This window comes from Coffea arabica, chromosome 4e (genome assembly GCF_036785885.1).
Source record: "Coffea arabica cultivar ET-39 chromosome 4e, Coffea Arabica ET-39 HiFi, whole genome shotgun sequence".
Taxonomy (NCBI): domain Eukaryota; kingdom Viridiplantae; phylum Streptophyta; class Magnoliopsida; order Gentianales; family Rubiaceae; genus Coffea; species Coffea arabica.
This window is the reverse complement of record NC_092317.1, coordinates 35,125,113-35,142,831: the sequence shown is the minus strand read 5'-3', so window position 1 is coordinate 35,142,831 and position 17,719 is coordinate 35,125,113. Positions and strand designations below refer to the sequence as shown.

Below are 17,719 nucleotides of genomic sequence, written 5' to 3'. Positions count from 1 at the left end.
TCAGAAACCATAAAAGGAACCTTTTTCACTGCTGTTCCCCCGTTGGTGCAATTGATGAGAAGAGGACGACGTTCGGATCTGCCCATCTGATAAGTACAACAGGTGAGCAAGATTAGAAGCATTTGACCGAGCAGCATTAGTTACATCTCTCTCTAAGCGCTGACAAACCTGTCCATTGGTCCAAGTGAACTCTGAACCATCAAAAGCAGCATCTGATAAACCACATATGTTTGTAAAGACAAATTGAAGTCTTCCATTTCATGAACACAAGAAGCAGCTCCACCTACACGTTCCTTTGAGGGAGAAACAAGTTAAAATCCTAATAACCAGCCAAGGATCCAACATGGATTCTGCCAATAACTCCATTGCAGCTCATAAATCTCTAGGACCAGTCCAAGAGCACATAGCATACACAACAGAAGAGTATAATGGCTGACTAGAAGATAAAGAGATATGAACATGCAATAGCTCATCAGCTAAGGATGAAAGTGAACAATCAATAAAATTCTTCCAAAACAACCAAATCTTGCCACCGAGAAATAGCATGAGTTCGACAAACATCAGCAGCACATCTCACTGAATCCATTTGAGACTTTTGAGTATCACCTCTAATAGTCCACACTGAAAACTTAAAGAGGCATATACATATCAACACAACATTTAACGTGGTACTAGAAATTACTTTAATTTCTTATTAGAATAATGGTTTACAATGTTACTTTACTTATCCCGGAATTGATCATTGTGCATGTGATGAATTTAAGATTTTTTTTTCAACCATAAAACATCCATTTTTAAAAAGTATCCACTAGTTTATAATTCACTTTAAGGCTGAAGAGTTTTAAAACTTCCTATAATTTTCAATTAACTAGTACAATAAATACTCAATCACATGGAAAACTAGAAAAAGTCTTCTTCAAGTGACAAAGCACTAGAATTTGGTATAGATTTGAAATGATAATTTTTCAAAAACAACGGATGGTTTTGAGTTGGAAAAAATAAATTTTGCCATTATGCTTTTGTACGCTATAGAAAAAGATCAATCAATTTTTATCACATTAAAATTTAAAAATAAAAGCCTAAAACAAGTATTATAAAGCACCTATAATAGTGAATCAGAGTGTTGCTTAGCAAATTGACGATAATATTTTGCTTGACATGAATTGCTGAGCTTTTAAAATAATTCTTAATTAGTTCTATTCATGCTAATTTGTAATTGCAAAAAGTTGCTAAAAAACAAAGAACAGTAGTTTGTGCAGAATAATTGGGAATAATATAAAATAAGTTTCTTGAAAATGAAAGTCTACTCTACAAAGTTTTTCATGTTATGTTGACTTTAAAGCAATTTATAAATTGCAATAATTACCCTTCGTTGAATAATTAAACAATGGTTTAGAAGTGAAACAATATTAAGTTGTAAATATTTCCAAAAAACAATTCCATTCAGGATTCATCTAGTTTCATCAAATCCATTAGCTTGAGAACTCATAAAACTAAAAACTCATGATCACACATAAAACACGACTGCAAAATTCCAGCAACAACCTAAATCTTTTATTGGCATATTTGCATGTAACCAAGTTGCATGTAAGGTTGAACAACTAACTTATAACCTATGGCTATTTAAGAAAAGAAATATAGCTTTAAGACCTATGGTTCTTTAATCTAATTTCAGTACTAGATCGGTTATCATGAATACTTAAACTTACATCTAAAATAATTACCAAAACCAATAAGATAAATCTCATAAGCTAGCATATGAACTAGATCAAAGAAATTTGTTTTAAGACAGAAGTATATATGCATGAATAAAACTTCTCGCAAACTTTGCACCCCAAGTACCAATAATATCATTTTTATTTAATAAACTTACACACTCCTAGCCTTGCCTCTCTTTCATGTCTCGCTTTATAATGTAGTCTCATCTTCCATTAATGACGAAATTTGGAACCCCATCATTTACACTTAACGAATAATCATGTAGGTTACAAAAACATTCCAACTTTGCCATCTTTGTTAATAGGTTTGATATTAATCCAATTAATCATTAATCAAATATTCTAGAACTCGTTCCTTCTCATTACTTAATTAAATTCTAAACTCCCAAATGACAAGTTTTCCTTCTCTAATATTAACCTTCAGAATTAATTCAAAATCATCAATTTTTACTCCAAATACTTAATTCATTCTTATCATTCGTTTCTTTTAATTAATCTAACCTGGTGGTTTTGGTTACAAAAGAACCATTACCATCCATATGCTACACGTGAATATACCCTCTCACAAGTTATTAGGCCTAATGTTTTTGTTCTTTGTTCATTATTTGCTCCAGTCAGTAAGTTGTCATGTTATATTCGTAGTTTATATTTCTAGAAGAACAGCTCTTTTATATTTCGTTCCAACTCCTTGAATAATCTCAGAATAAAGTTTTTTTTTTTTTTGCTTCAACATTAAAATTACATTCCGAATTTTAACTATACACTTAAAAATTTAAACTAGAATATGTGGGGTGTCACTTCTTATGTGCTTGTTTCTCTTTAAAATGTGACCAGCATTATGGCGTTTTTAAACAAGCTGACCTCAAAATTGGTTCACTTCTTCAATCTGTAAGTGAAAGCGAGACAAGACCCTGAAAAATCTTGGATTCAAGGGTTCAGGAATATCCATTACAAATTCCCTATCCTTAACATCAACACCCACACTAGAATGGCTAAAAAAAAAAATTCCCCAAACACCTACTAAATCAAGGAAGTAGATTCTCACCCTGTTCTCCTCAACATTAGATGTCGTTCATGGCACCAATACATCTTGAATCCTCTGAAATTCACTTTGAAAAATGCAATATGGAGCTTAAGGGGCAGCAATCAAATGCAACATTGATCTTGTATGCAACCATTTGTTGCTTTTATAAAGAAAGACGATTTTACACATAACAAGGACTTCTACACAGAGGTTTTCTATTAACAATTTCAGATTCTACCTTCACTTCTTTTGAACAGAAGCATACCAATTATTTGGTAAGTTGGCAAAGAAAAAATTCCCTTCTCCAGAAATTAGGAGACTACACACAAAATTTACTTTGTACAAGTCTCCGTGATCAGGTCAACGATGAATCATGCGGGAAAGGGATTGGAAGATTCACCAAGGCAAAAGGAGAGAAAAGAAGCCCAAGAAAGTAGGAAAAGAAAGACGAGCATGCCAGAAAAACAGCAAGTAGATAATTCTTCAACGGGTCAATCATGGCCAGGTAGTGTTCTTTAACCAGTCTGCCTGGGAATCTGCTATCTCTTGAATTCGTTGTGTTTTAAATCACCTTCTAAGCTTTTTGGGGCGGAATTACCCGTTATTTGTATTCTCTTCGTTCCATGAAGGATCCACAATTGGTAGCCCATACTCTTCAGGTTTGAGGGCCAAAGCAAAATCAGGTAGCGTTGGCGCTGTCTCCATGATTCTACAATGAATTTTTCTAATGTAAGTATTACCTAGTATGCAAGTAACGTGGAATGTACCTAGAATTGAGTTATACATAATGCGTAGTCTTTGATATGTTTCTGCATAATGCATGAGTATACCCTCTATTCATAGAAATATATCTGCGACACATTTTTGTGTACCAGAATTAAGAAGCTGAAATATGAGCTATTCAAACATAATGAGAATCCAAATAGAATTTTATGAGCTGCATCAGAACGTTATACACAGATGGGAAATGGTTTCCAAAGTATGCTAGAAAAGATCAAGGTTAACTATTACTGTAATAGATAAAATTTACTAAAATGCTATTGACATCATGGATTGAGAGGGAAACAGACAAACGAGGAGGTCATAGTAAATGGACTCCCTTGTGAGTCATACAACAGAAATAAATCTAAACTTAAATATTTCAAATATAGCATAGATCCATGTTCTGATGTAAACTTGCTCCCTCTACATATTACCTTTACTTAGCAAAGAAACGAAGAAGAATGGCAAATTAAGTCTACATGTAAGAGTGGGTTCCATAGTGTCAATCACAATGTACTCTCCTACTTGTCTCGCCTGAAGTGCTATTAGTAAGGAAATGATTTTCCAAAGATTAGTTAGTTCTGCGATCGGTATCCTAGACAGCATCCCCCACTGTATGCTGGGATGTGTAATGCAGCTTCTCCCAACCAAATACCAAAGTGAGCAAAAAAGAACACTTACTTCTCATGGGAATACAGATCCCTGTTGATTCGCACCTTGCTAGAAGTATCCTTTGGAATTTTCTCAGAGAGGAATTTCATGGTTCCCCAAAGAGGTGGATTTCTGCATTAGAAATGGCAACAGGTCAAATTCAAAACAAACATTTTGCTGCTATCTTCACAATGAACTATCATGACTGTGTTGAATTTGTAGAGTTTATAGAGGAGACTCATTAACTTAATAACATTCTTCTCCTTTTAATTTCAACTTGCGTACAACCATTCAGTTCCAATTAGAAGGGCAAGAGGAGAACTACCAAAATTAATACCATGAGGATGGCAAGAGAACCATAACTTACCCTAATGCACAGACATAAATACACGTACTTTAAAGAATTCTGCTATATATTTGGATCCATTGAAAAAGGATGCCAGAGGATTACCTAGATAGAGGTATTGCAAGGTTAAAAGCTTCACATGCCTTTTTACTTTCTTTCAGATACTCGTCCGCTGCTTGCAGAGCAGCCACTGCCATTCCATGAGATTTTTCTGTGTTACCCTCATCAAGAATCAGACCATGGTAATAGTAAGCTGCAGCCTGGATAAGAATGCAACGTTGCACGAACTTAAGCTTTAACATCCACGATGATAAGCATAACAACTCTGCTGACCTAATGTCCCCTCTCCCTCTCCCTCTCCCCCCTCCCCCTCCCCCTCCCCCTCCCTCTCTCTCTCTCTCTCTCTCTGGAAAATGTTTCTTTTTGCCCTTAATCAACTTTAGTAGGCAATGAAATTATCATCTCCATTTTCATACTCTAGTGGTGAACTTAAAACAACAAAACACTTTATTTTTTTTATGTTATATTTTATATTAACCAGTTACCAGCCACATAATGATAGTGTCTGGGCAGTGATCTACTGTCAAATTGCAGAAACAAAAGCACTCTGGCATAAACATCTTTGCCAAGATTGCCAACCAATTTAGATATCAGGTGAATGAAATTATCAAGCTCTAGAAAGAAAAAGGAACTAAACGCAAATAGTAAGCAAAGGCAATCACAAGTTACCTTCGCCTCAATATACTTCCATTTAGTGAAAAGTCTATGCTTTTCTCCCCAGCCATTTGATAATGGAAGATTCATTAAATTATCTTGAGCCTACAAATAACAAAGATGAGATAAATGTTCATGTTGCCCAGTAATCAGAATTCACCATGATAGAGTTGCATGACTTCAAAGCTTTCAAAAGAATACAGAATTGAAAAGAAAAGAACTAAAATAGAGATTTAAAGCTGAAAAGAAATTCAGAGTAAGAGAAAAAGTGAAATTGAAGCTCAAAGTAGATAATTACAATAACCATATTGATATTAAACAAGCAAGAAAAGGGCTGCTAAATTCAATCACCATGTAACAAGATCAAAAAATAGCCACAAGAAGTTAATTCAAGCTAAGATTCCTATTCAAAAAGCAAATTCTGCAATATCGGTAAAATAAATGTATCCAGAGAATGAAGAACATAGTTGAAGACATAAATTCATCAGAAAGTTCAACCAGGCTTAAAACCTAAAACTCTGTCGACTATAATTCACCAAAAAGGTACATTCAACCTCATTGAACTAAATAACAACTTAACCATCCTTTTGAGACTGGTTTTATCCAGAAACAACCCCATGCTTCATAAACCATATCTCATACAAAGATGAGTTACACGACCCGTCCAGATAAGTTATAAGCACCAAAACGTATAACGAATAAAACAGGCACCTTGTCTGTTGGTGAAAGAGGAAATCCGTGTATTCACATAAAAGTTTCAAGACATGACAATATTAAATTTTACCAATGCATAACAGGTCAAAAAGATGAGTCTGGAAAACAAGACTAGAGATATGAGGGCAGTATATTTGCAAGGCGCATGCTAACACTTATCACTCATTTGCTGTTCTGTTATTCATGTTTATATGTGACTATTGCTCATAACATTGGAATCCCTTTGATATTCAGAAGAAAAAGAAGAAAAAGAAGGTGACTATGTGACTATTGCTCATAACATTGGAATCCCTTTAAGTCCAGTGTATGCTAAGCCTTCTTTTGCCAACTGGAGCTACTCTTTACTTCAATTCTGGTAAAAAGAAGAAAAAGAAGGTGACAAGGCTTGACAAAATATCCATCAAGTAGAAAACTGGACTAATTCGTAGATTTGCTCAGTCAGTAGTAAATGCAGACTTCCTCCCTTAAATTGCTTCTATCAATTAAAGAAAATGCCTAAAATGAAAAAGTATGAGCAATGACATAGTTGACATAACTTTATGAGTATACCGCATATTGATTAAAAACTTTTTAAGTGACGAGTATCAATTGGCTTTTCAGCAGCAAATGAAAGTACTTCAAATGCAACAAATATTTTTATGAAAAAAACACTCCGAAGGAAGCCTTATTGCTGATCAAATCCATATAGGGGCAGCTTAATTATTTCTGCATCACAAGTAACAGCCAGTTCTTTGTCAATTTGCTGCCTCCTCGACAAGCTATGAGATAGTTTCCTTACTTCTTTTCTGATATAATGTAGTTTATTGCTTTAGTATAAATGCTTTAATAAGGGTGAGCATCGAATTCGAATTTGGTAAATCGGTAGAATGAATTTGGCAATTTCGGAAAATTCACTCCCACAGATTTCAACCTTTTTCGATTTCGAATTTCTTCTATTCTGATTTAATTTGTATTGAATCCAATTCAGAAATTCAGTAAATGTTCCGTTTTTCAGAAATAGGTAGTAATAATAATAATAATGATGATGATGATGATGATGATAATCGTGATGATAATCATGATGATAATCGTGATGATAATCATGATAATAATCATGATGATCATGATCATGGTCAAACGATAAGGATAATGACAACAATAATAATCATGATAATAGTAATGATAACAATAATAATCATGATAATAGTAATGATGATAATAATAAAGTTAAGGATAATGATAACGATAATAACCATCATTATCATGATAATAGTAATGATAATGATAATAATCATGATAATAGTAATGATGATAATAATAAAGTTAAGGATAATGATAACGATAATAATGATGATGATGATGATGATGATGATGATGATAATAATAATAATAATTTGTTGATCAGTTGATCAACCCTGTGAATCATGTGATGAATTAACCCAAGTCACAAATTCAACTAAGCAACTGGTGACTAGAGGAAGAAGTTCGATGGATGATGGCTTAGACTTCAAAGATGAGGGCCACAACTAAAGAATAAAAGGGCAAAAATAGAAATGGGAGGAAATGGAGAGGACTGAAAGCAGGCCGGTGCTGGTGGCAGGTAGTGGACTGGTGGTACCAGACTTGAGTGGTTGCAGTGAGAATAAACAAAAGAAATAGAGATTTGAGAAGAAGGGAATGAGTAGTGGTAGGAAATGGGGGCTGTTTCATTAGGTCTTGTTTCTTCAATTTATCTGTATATATACATCAAAAGACATAGATAATCACGAAATCAAGTGCAGAAACCCAAAGTGAATTCAAGATAAGAAATTCCAAATTCAAAAGTGCATAAAAAATTTCCTACCTACTTCGAAGCTATGAATTCAGAATTCCCTGATTTACTGTCCATTTTACCAATTTCAAATTTTCAAATTCAAATTGAATTCAGTCGGTTAATCAGTATTTTTTGAGTATGCTCAACCCTATGCCTTACAGCACTTTCAGGAATGGAATCTAACCAGTTATCACTACCTAGAATCCAGCAACTAAAGCTTTAGCTTAAAAGATGGGAGTGAAACGCCTTGTCCTGATACTCTCCATTTTAAGTGTGAGATAAACAAGAAAACGAAATTGTTGGGATGATAATGACTCCATCAGATGACATCTTTCCAAGATTAACTAGGAGGAAGAGTTCTTATTGTTCGCTGACCACCTAAATTGCTTATAGGAATTTGATAGGCTTGATTTGAGCTGACTAATTATAACGACTATAAGATTCTGTCAGGTTTGTTGTAGAAAGTAGACCAACTCTGCATTTGTGCACATATAGACCTCTTGTACATCTTAAAAGTGTGAAAATATACAGGATAATTTCTCTCAGTACTATTGTATCAGAGCTATTTCAAGGCAGTAGGACTGGTGGTTGAGGACAAGATGATCAAGAATCTCTATCATTGTCAAACTCCTAGTCTGACGAAAAAGTATGCATATGGTTACTTCAGAGAAACCTCAATAGCATTCCCAGGTTGCTATTATTCCAACTCAAGAGAGTAGCCATGTATTTACAATGTCCTTAGCTACAGATACAATACTCATTTCCGCTGATAAGTTTGCTCATTTTACACAAGTGCTGAGCCTAATTAAAATCAGCTTCTCCGTCTTCTATGACAATGTGAGGTAAACCTACTATCTTATGTCATCCTCTTGCAAATGGGTCATTGGTTTAGGTGCTACAGACAATATTACAGGTCATAGAGGTCTTGCTTCCTCCTCTAGTTCTCACAAATATCTTCCAAATGTTACTATGGCCCATGACTCAAAGAACATCAGTTGTAGATTTTGGAACGGTTGTACCTACAAAATTTTCTCTATTGTCATCTGTCTTGCATTTGCCAAAAACATCATAATTTTCATTCAATATACTTTCTATTTTCTCTCGGTCTGAATTGTTGTACCTTATTTTATCCACAAATCCACTAGACAAGGAAGATTTTTGATAGAGGGACAGGGTCATAAATCTGGAACTTCCTTTAGTCTGTTAATTTGAAACATCATAGTGCCAAAACCAATAGCCTTTTCCTATTCCGACACCCTTTGAATTTCACTGTAGTTTTGTACCATACAGTAATCATTGTCATACTTCCTATTGATTGTTTCTGAGATGTAATTTGTGTAGGTTCCAAAATTGATAGAAGATCTATGGAGAACTGTATCTTTGCTGGATGCCTTGGCTTTCACACTTACTGCTTATGAAGCTGACTGACAATCAAGCAGCTATCCACATTGCATCTTAGTTCAAATTTTTAGCAGAGGACTAAACACATTACAATTGATAGTCACTCCATTCATGAACGGGTATACCAAAATTTAACTTCAACTGGTCATGTCATAGAAACTTACTGGTACTACCATTGCTTACATCCATAACAAGATGGACATGCTTAATATCTGTGCTCTATCTTCATGGGGTTGTTTTTACATGATAAGTATCAACTAAATGACTTGATTGCTGTCTGTTCAAATAATTGATCATAGGACCTTGACCGACTTCTTTTTTTGGCTGGTGAAATATGCTGGTTGGTTCTTGGAAGTAGAAGATTCTATAATTGTATACTTATGGACCTCTTATACATCTGAAAAACGTCAGAGAATAAGCAAGGTATTTTTTTGATAACAAAGAAATAGTAAACAAATTCTATGATTAGCATGGAACATTAATCATGGATGCACCAAATTAGAAAGATGACCCATATATAAGGCCATGCTCCCATGTGCTAAAGTATAAGAAGGCCTACCTGCTGCCAATATTTCACCATCTCACATGCAAGCCTTCGCTTTACTGCTAGGGTGGCCTTAGTGCTATCAATTGCAAGTCCAAGTTGGATATCAACCCCCTAAAGAGAAATCAGACAAATATTATATGATCCAATCGAGAAACATTTGCCACAGGGATTAGGGAAATAAAATTTCTTGTTTACATTATCAGCTGATTGACAATAAAACCAAAATTATACTTAATTCCAGAAGCACTTAGACAAAAATCTCCAGGAACAATTGACACTGCACTTGTTTTTATTAAAAGAACCCAATGAAGATATAGTTTTGTTTCTCCAGTAAATTCCTCATTATACTGGTTGTACCATTTAAAGAAGCCAATGAAGCAAAACTATATCTAAGAATAAGTCGTCACTTTTTCATACCTCACATGAACAATAGTACTGTTAGATTTTTTTTTCTATTTTCATATTTGGCCATATACCTCCAGAATTTTAGCTTCACCTACATTTAGAAATCGATAAAAAGTGACATGACTATATTGATATGCTTTTACACACATTTAGGTGATGAAGCAATTTGATTGTACCATTTACAAGAGTACCTTTATCTTTATATACATTGTTGAGAAATGTCATCACATAATACGAAAAGTTTCATGGTTATTATGCAATATTAGTAATGTTGTCACATAATATTAGAGAAAAGAAAAACAACATATGTGACGTTTATACTTGGTCCTAATTTGAACTATCTTAACACTTAGATAAAATGAAAATAGTTATAAAATATGACTGTGGTTCCCTTCTCCTTCATTTTAAAATAATTTTTTTTACCCTTTAATTACATACAATTAAAATAACAACATATAGAACAATATACATCTAAACCTCATAAGATTAAGTAGTCCAATTAAAAGTTAGTAGTAATTACTATAAATTCATTTTAGATTTAACTTATATAACATATGTTAGTGGGTGCACAAGTTCTTAAATTACCAAAATACTTCTAAATTTCCAAAATTTGTGCATAGAAATATAGAGGGGAGGAATCGCTCAGTGGGGGAATGTGCACCACTGCCAACAATGTGGCTCCGCCACTGCTGTCTGGTCAATTGTATTTGGGATGTCGGTTATTGAGATTTAGATGCAAATTGATGACAGCATTAGTACTTTTCCTTGATGACAGCATTAGTACTTTTCCTTGGAAATTTGGGGATTCCATATGCCAAACTTTGTGGTATGAAGCTTAGAATATTTGGCTAGGCCATATGCATAATAAGATATCCCTTTCGTAGTGGTGCTGATTTGCATTTCAACTCCTTATCCATTACTGCTATTACATGCCCAACTTGCTTGATTCTACCAGTTCTTTGCATTCTTATACGACTATCAATTATGTGTAATTTGATGTAGGACTTGTCTAGGCCGTCCAGGATAACTTATCTAACATAGGGTTGGTATGAGCATAACCTCAAAAATCTTACATGTGCCCAATATTGTAATGTCTCGTGATTGCATCATCACAGGATCACTATCATGATACATTAGACACCTCATACAGCTGTGGTTTTAAACATCCCTTAGAGAAGAAAAGTAAATAACACAAGGCCTTGGATTATCTAAGTGACAAGAGCATTGTAAAGATGCATTATTGGATTAAGCTTTTATAATAATACGAATCTCTATGGCAAGGCTCTTTTGCTAATATAAGTAAGATGTACACTGAGTTAGAAATACCTGTCCTAATGCTTGAAGGCAAAGTGCTCGTAAAACTCCTTCTGCAAGGTCTACTGGTAATTTTCTCCTACAACACATACGTTGAAAAGATTAAACTCTTCAATCTCTCATGTTGGTTTGAATTAAAAAATGGAACTTAACTGGAAAAGTTAAAGATTCTAAACCTCAATTCACTGGGAAACTGTGGGAGAACTTGTCGAACAGCACAATCAAGATATCCGGCTGCTTTTAGGAAGACATCAATACAACATCGTCTGCTCTCTGTTACACATAAGAAACAGGTTGGTGCACAACTGGAAATATCCATTAGAAGCATTTGACAGAAAATAGATCCATGGAACAAGTATGCAAGTATTTTGACTCCCAAGAGTAGTGACAGATGCGTCAAACTTCAGGAAAGCATTCAAAAATATTGCATACAATCAATTATATGGTGAAGCATCTTCTGACATGATCATATGTGATCAAAGCATTTGCCATACCAGAACCAATATAGTGCAATTTATTTATTCCATGGTGCCATGGCATCGTTGTTGATGCTTAGAAAAGGCATTGATCCTTCTCATCATCGAGTGACAAACACCCATGAACAACAAGGAAAATGTCAAAGTAAAATTTGGACACGGAACAGCTTGCCCATACAACCAACAAGAAGAAGACAAATAGAAGATTATATTGTGACAGAAATTTTAAATCTCAAGCTGCAAAAGCAAGGTGTGAAAAGATCAAATAGTGATCATGCAGTGCCTTGAAATCAAATCCCACACTTCACATTCTTTATCCATCATCAAGAACATTGATTTACATTTCCTACATGACAACCAGATAGAACATGCTATTGAAGATTGCAGTGGATATAATTCAGTTTGAACATTTAACGTCACTTTGCTCGCTATAGTGGACAATGTAGCGGCTTTGATAAATTTCACTATTAAGCAGATTCATACATTGGTGATAACCATCCATAATTGGTCAGACTGACAGGATTACATTGCAAAAAGAGATTCCCCTCATATTCACTTGTTAAGGAAAAAAGCCAATGCAGCAAAACCAAGGGAAAAAAACACACGAACAAGAGAGAGAGAACTAAACTCATGGCCAAGGAAAAACTCTAAATGATGAAAGAAACAATTCAGGATGAAGGGAGACAAAAATGAAAGAGAGAAAGGGCAAGAAATTCCCAGAGTGTAGAAAAGATGTCAAAAGTCTAAAATAACCCTTAAACATAAAATTGAAACATGAAAAGTACAAAAGAGACAAGCCACAAGCTATGACAGTTATGCGATGGCTAGATGAGATGGGTGAATGCGTATAGTATGTTTACAAGAGGGGCAAATTTAGTGGAGAAGGAGGCATGGCAGTGGCACAAGAGATGAGTGCCAGGACTGGAAAGTGCATTTTCTGTAACTTATCGTCCCTGCCTCTGTACTTGTTTTCTTCTAACAACTTGGCCCCTCTCTAGCTTCCTTCCTGTAACTCCTTTAAGTGTTTTGAATCCTGTTTTGGGTTTTTACTATGTTTCAGACTTTCCGCATTTCTTAAATGTTCTTTTTTTTATTTTTTCACTTTCTGTTTCTTGTGAATGTAAAATGATGAACAAAACCATTATTTTAGAAGGTAAAAGTAAGTAACATTCTATCCAAAATGTATACTTTGCCCATTACCAAGATTAGTCTAAAAGCTTCAATCACCTCAAAAAGTAGGGGTAACTCTTTCCCCAAAGGTCAACATAGTCAATCCAAGAATTCAAAGCTTTTGCCGTATTACAAGAAAAGATATTAAACTGAAGGTTTACCTACTCTCTAACTGCTAATTCAAGCTAATAATTGAATGACCAAATCTCCTTTTCATGTATGAATAAATTGATCAAATTTCATTTTGATCTTCCGGAAGAATTCATTGTTGCTTTTTTGTAGTCAGAGCTGTAACTCAAAAGAGGCATAAGAATTTTTCTAGCATTTGTAGATTAAATGCTCCTAGAAACAGACTTTTGTACAGTGTCATGTGTATGATGATTTGAGTTGGTGGCTGCTATTGTTGAAAAGAAATCTCATACTATGTAGTGAATGTATACATAATTAAGAGCTTCAGAAGATCTTCACAGAATATCATGCCACCATTGCTACAAGAACTTCAAACAAAATTGAAATGACTGGAGTTCTTCTATCTGGAATCGTGTTAGATCTAATTTATAGTCATGCCTAGTGCTTACAGCTTCTGCTGTGGGAGAAGAAGTGAGTATACATTTCACATGCACTAGATACTTTTGCATGTTACAGTCATTACTGCAGCTTCTTTTCTAGCATTGGCAAGTTTTCAGCATCAATTTATACTAAAATCAGATCATATGAAATAGGTATTCCTTCTTTTCCATTTACTTATACTTCACTCAAAGCTACCTATTTGGCTATATTTGGTATTTGGGGTTATGGTTGCACCACATCTCACTTTTGCCTATTTTACTAACAACTCAAGTATGGTTAACAACCATGTAAATTAACTTTCACTTAAAAAAAAAAGTATCTGTACGACCGGCTACAATACAACTGTTGATGGCAAAACAAAGTTAACAAAAAGTCAAAACTTTTTTCTCTAAATTTTTCAAATTTTTCAAAAATCTGACAAAAGTTGTGTTCAGAAGTTTTAAGTAATGGGAAACCTAGAATAGAAGATACAGCTTAGTCTATGTTGCTTAAGACTCATTTTGGACATGTTAAAAGGGCCTAAACATGGACAGTACAACGACTAGAGTCAAGCTGTTGTTCAAAGCTCAAGACAAAGCAAAGTTAAGAAAGAACTCAAGAAATGGAATACAAGCATGGTTCGATTGAGACCTTAAATAAATGGTTTATGATTTAAATGTATTCTGAACTTCAGAATAACTTCTAATCTGTACAATTAACTGATTCTCCTGTCCATTACACATGTTTTCCAATGCAATAACACAGCACATGGTAATGTGCCATGGCCTCCAACAAATGTATCCATCATTTCGTGATTTAACAACAAAATTGCATCTAAGTTGAGTTATTTTATTAAAACCATATTAATATTCTTTCACTTTAGTAGGATATTTGAACACAAAGAACCAAAGTATCTCTAAGGAATCATCCAACATCAAGTGTTGATCAGTGAACAATGATATCTACAGTTGACAAGAAGCAGAAGGTGTAGCGTATAGATCCCAAAAATGATGAAGCAATCAGTTTGGCTAATGAAATGAGATCAAGAAAAGTGACTGCAAAAGCATGACTTCCTTGAAACTTGATATAGATAAGGAAATCTACAACACTTCAAAAGCTTCAGAATTCATTGTGTTGATTAGGTGCCAACGTACTCTGTTGATTGACTTGCAATTTCATGCAATTCTGACCGAAGCATAAATGCATACCTTCTGATACCTTTGGCTGATAACCATCAGCTGAAATCCTCGGCAGAAGCAGCAAATTGGCTTGAGATAGTGACAGCATTGCCATCAAGTGCAAAACTGACAATACTTCATACCAAGTGCTATGCATTGCTGTTTCCTGGAATATCAACAATTTGCAGTTTGAGTAAGCACAGTGGAGAGTAGAATGCACTAATCATCTCATACACCCGGATATGCAAGCATAAATATTAGATCTCACCTCATCGTCATCCTCCTGATTGATCCAAACAAACTGCACTTTGTGCTGTAATGGACTTCCTGCACGAAACAATATAACAAACACTCAGGAACATGTCCAGAATGTGCGTCTCTATTTAGTCATGTATCCAATGTGTAATACCATCTTTGACTAATCCCAAAAGCACTGGCAAATAATCTTCAAGAGCCTGCAGAAGATCAGCCAGTGTAGAACCTCCTGTAGAGACAGCCAATGGTGCATCAGTACCAGCTGGCCAACAGAAATAAAAATGAGACATAAATGTAACTAACCATGCTGAGTGGCAGTTCTCCTTCTTGTTCTTGTAATTGTAGGAGCTTCTTGGCCAGCCATGACAACTATTCTAGTTCTAAGGGCAGAAAGGCGCTCCACTAAGCTTTTGGACAAGTAGTCACCAAGTGCTTGAGAGAAATCCACAGCCTTTGGTATCCGCAATCCAGGAATAAACACAGAAACTTCTCCAATATTTCCAGGCCGCCTCCGGTTTCCACCAGTATCCTTCGGTGTTGATACCAGGCATCCCATAACTTTTTGTATCCACTACTGCAAGCAATAAGCATTCAGAATTGTCATTCTAAGCATAAAGAAAACAGGGAAAACACTACTAAACTTGAAGATCACAAGAAAAAAATTATGAAAGTGCACGAATCTAAGACCGAGTTAGGTATGATGCTATGCTTTACTCTGCTAATGCAGCCTAAAGATTGCATTGACAATCACAAGGAAGATCTGAAAATTTTGTACCAATTAAAAGTCAAACAGTTGACAATTCATTAAATGAACAACCAGCAAACAGTTGGCTGCTCACGAGCAATATACCAGTAATTGATGCCAGGACCAATCTGTCCAGTCCAGACTTCACGCACCCGAGTAAATAATCTTTGAAAACTGGATCGACTAGCTCACCTGTCTTCTAATGATCAGAGAATCAACACAGCGGTCAAATTCTCTAGTACCTTCTGTACAAAATTTTTAGAAAAAAAAAATCTAATCTATTAGAAAGGCAAATGCAAACAAAAATAAAGGGCGGGGGGGAGGGGGGGAAGAAACGAAAGACCTCGGAAAGCAATATTATCACAAGAAAGACGTGACAAAATAAAATAACTGATAGCTGCTATGCTTATAATTTCCCATCCAACTTGTATTTCAGGAGCCTATTTGTAATGCAACTGAAATGCCAATTCACAAAGAAAGGAAAAAGAGAAACAAACAAACAAAAAGGAGCAAAGCCCTTTGTAAAAGTTTCCCTTTTCCCCTCAAAATCTTCTTTGTAAAACCAAGTTTCTTGTTTATTTAACCAAAACGGGTGGAAACTATTGTTGGTTTTAGAAAAGGGTCATCAAAAATGCTCATCTGATTTGCAGCTTTTCACTAAATTCCATTCCAATACTAACCGTGGAAAGCATAAAGACAAGGAAATCATAAAGAATCTCAAGTGGGCGTTGCAACTTGCAGGTGAAGCAGTTGCTAAGGAAAAGTTAAAAACCAACCACAAACCCAGGATAGAAATTCAATGACGCCCAATTCAATTGAAAAAACCCATAATTCTCAATGAACCCACCTCAAGTCTTCATCTTCCTAACACAAGTACACGTGCAAACAAAGAATTGGAGAACACGAAATTCAAATTTGACACAGTCAAGGACTATAAAAATACCTGACAGAGAAAGAAACTTGTCAGAGGAAACAAATATTCCCATGAAAAACAAGCCAGTTAAAAACCAAAAAGAAACAATTTTTCCCTTGAAATTTGTAAAACTCAGAAACCCCAGAATTGAATCAAATGATAATTCAACCTTTCTTATTTTCTTTTCCTATTGAAGGCCTGAAGCAGCAGAATTCTGAGAGCATATGGTAGAAATGGAAGAGGAAATAAGGTGGTGGATCTAACATACATACACAGTAACAGAAAGAAACATATGATGAGTCTTAGAAGTCTCAACCTTTCAACTTAGAGTGGAATTCTTGATAAGTAGTGTGGGCAAAGCAATAGTTTTGCTGCTAGTAATCATCAGAAATACTACAGAGCAAGCAAGCAAGCGAGCGAGCCACACTTCTTTCTTTATTTGTTTGGTGTTGTTTAAATAGTAGTGGAGCCTGTCCTATATTCTGCTATATAGTACAAAATTGTTTATTAATTAAAACTAATGGTAGTATTAGATTAGATTACCACAAAGAAAGTTGAAACAGTATAAATTAGTACAAAATTATTTATTAATTAAAACCAATGGGTAGTATTAGATTAGATTACCACAAAGAAAAGTTGAAACATATAAATTAATACAGGGGAGCTGATTGCTGATAAAGGAGAGTTGTTATAGGATGTTGGCAGTAATAAAGACAACTGGTCAACATATTTAAATATAGTTGGTGGATTTAAAAAAGAGTTAATTTAGTTTTAGCCTTGTTGGTTATTTTGTTTACTTGTTTTTTTCCCCTAATGCTACCTGTAGGAATCAAATATGGCGCCATTTCAAGCCTTTTGAAGGTCATTTTCTTTCTAGGTTTAAGTTTGGTTGATTTCTACCATGAATATTGTCACATGAGGGCAACATAGCCTCTTCATATCTCCGATGCTGCTCTTTCGGGTCCCGGCAGGAATTTTTCCATTGCGATTTTCTCGGCGAGTTCGGTTAGGAGAGAGAGAGATGGCTTTTGTAACTATCAATTTG

The 17,719-nt window shown here is 34.9% G+C and overlaps 1 protein-coding gene across 14 annotated transcripts; it reads right to left on the bottom strand.

Annotated features, from left to right (window-relative positions):
* Nucleotides 1-2,869: 2,869 nt before the first annotated feature.
* LOC113742544 (uncharacterized) lies at nt 2,870-17,142 on the bottom strand. 14 transcript variants are annotated; one of them, XM_027270392.2, is made up of 15 exons: nt 16,991-17,089; nt 16,844-16,888; nt 16,609-16,704; nt 15,867-16,006; nt 15,320-15,590; nt 15,171-15,245; nt 15,030-15,088; nt 14,792-14,927; nt 11,565-11,661; nt 11,401-11,467; nt 9,682-9,780; nt 5,231-5,320; nt 4,607-4,761; nt 4,186-4,287; nt 2,870-3,451 (listed from the first exon to the last, which is right to left on the bottom strand). In XM_027270392.2, the coding sequence occupies exons 5-15, from the start codon at nt 15,570-15,572 to the stop codon at nt 3,337-3,339; spliced, it is 1,248 nt and encodes a 415-aa protein (XP_027126193.1). In that variant the 5' UTR covers nt 15,573-15,590; nt 15,867-16,006; nt 16,609-16,704; nt 16,844-16,888; nt 16,991-17,089; the 3' UTR covers nt 2,870-3,336. The 14 variants fall into 14 exon arrangements, with proteins under 14 accessions (XP_027126193.1, XP_027126197.1, XP_027126199.1 ...); XM_027270396.2 differs by lacking the exons at nt 16,609-16,704; nt 16,844-16,888 and adding an exon at nt 15,726-15,776 and having other exon boundaries at nt 15,856-16,006; nt 16,991-17,142; XM_027270398.2 differs by lacking the exons at nt 16,609-16,704; nt 16,844-16,888 and adding an exon at nt 15,726-15,776 and having other exon boundaries at nt 16,991-17,142.
* Between the last annotated feature and the right edge of the window lie 577 nt (nt 17,143-17,719).

What these genes read in the sequence shown, in the direction of transcription:
- LOC113742544 (XM_027270396.2), bottom strand. Translation starts at nt 15,572, where the DNA reads ATGGGATGCCTGGTATCAACACCGAAGGATACTGGTGGAAACCGGAGG. An exon ending in ATCAGGAGGATGACGATGAG is followed by an intron (nt 14,928 to 15,029) that starts GTGAGATCTAAT and finishes TTGATATTCCAG; the next exon opens with GAAACAGCAATGCATAGCAC. An exon ending in GATCTGTATTCCCATGAGAA is followed by an intron (nt 3,452 to 4,185) that starts GTAAGTGTTCTT and finishes AATTCATTGTAG; the next exon opens with AATCATGGAGACAGCGCCAA.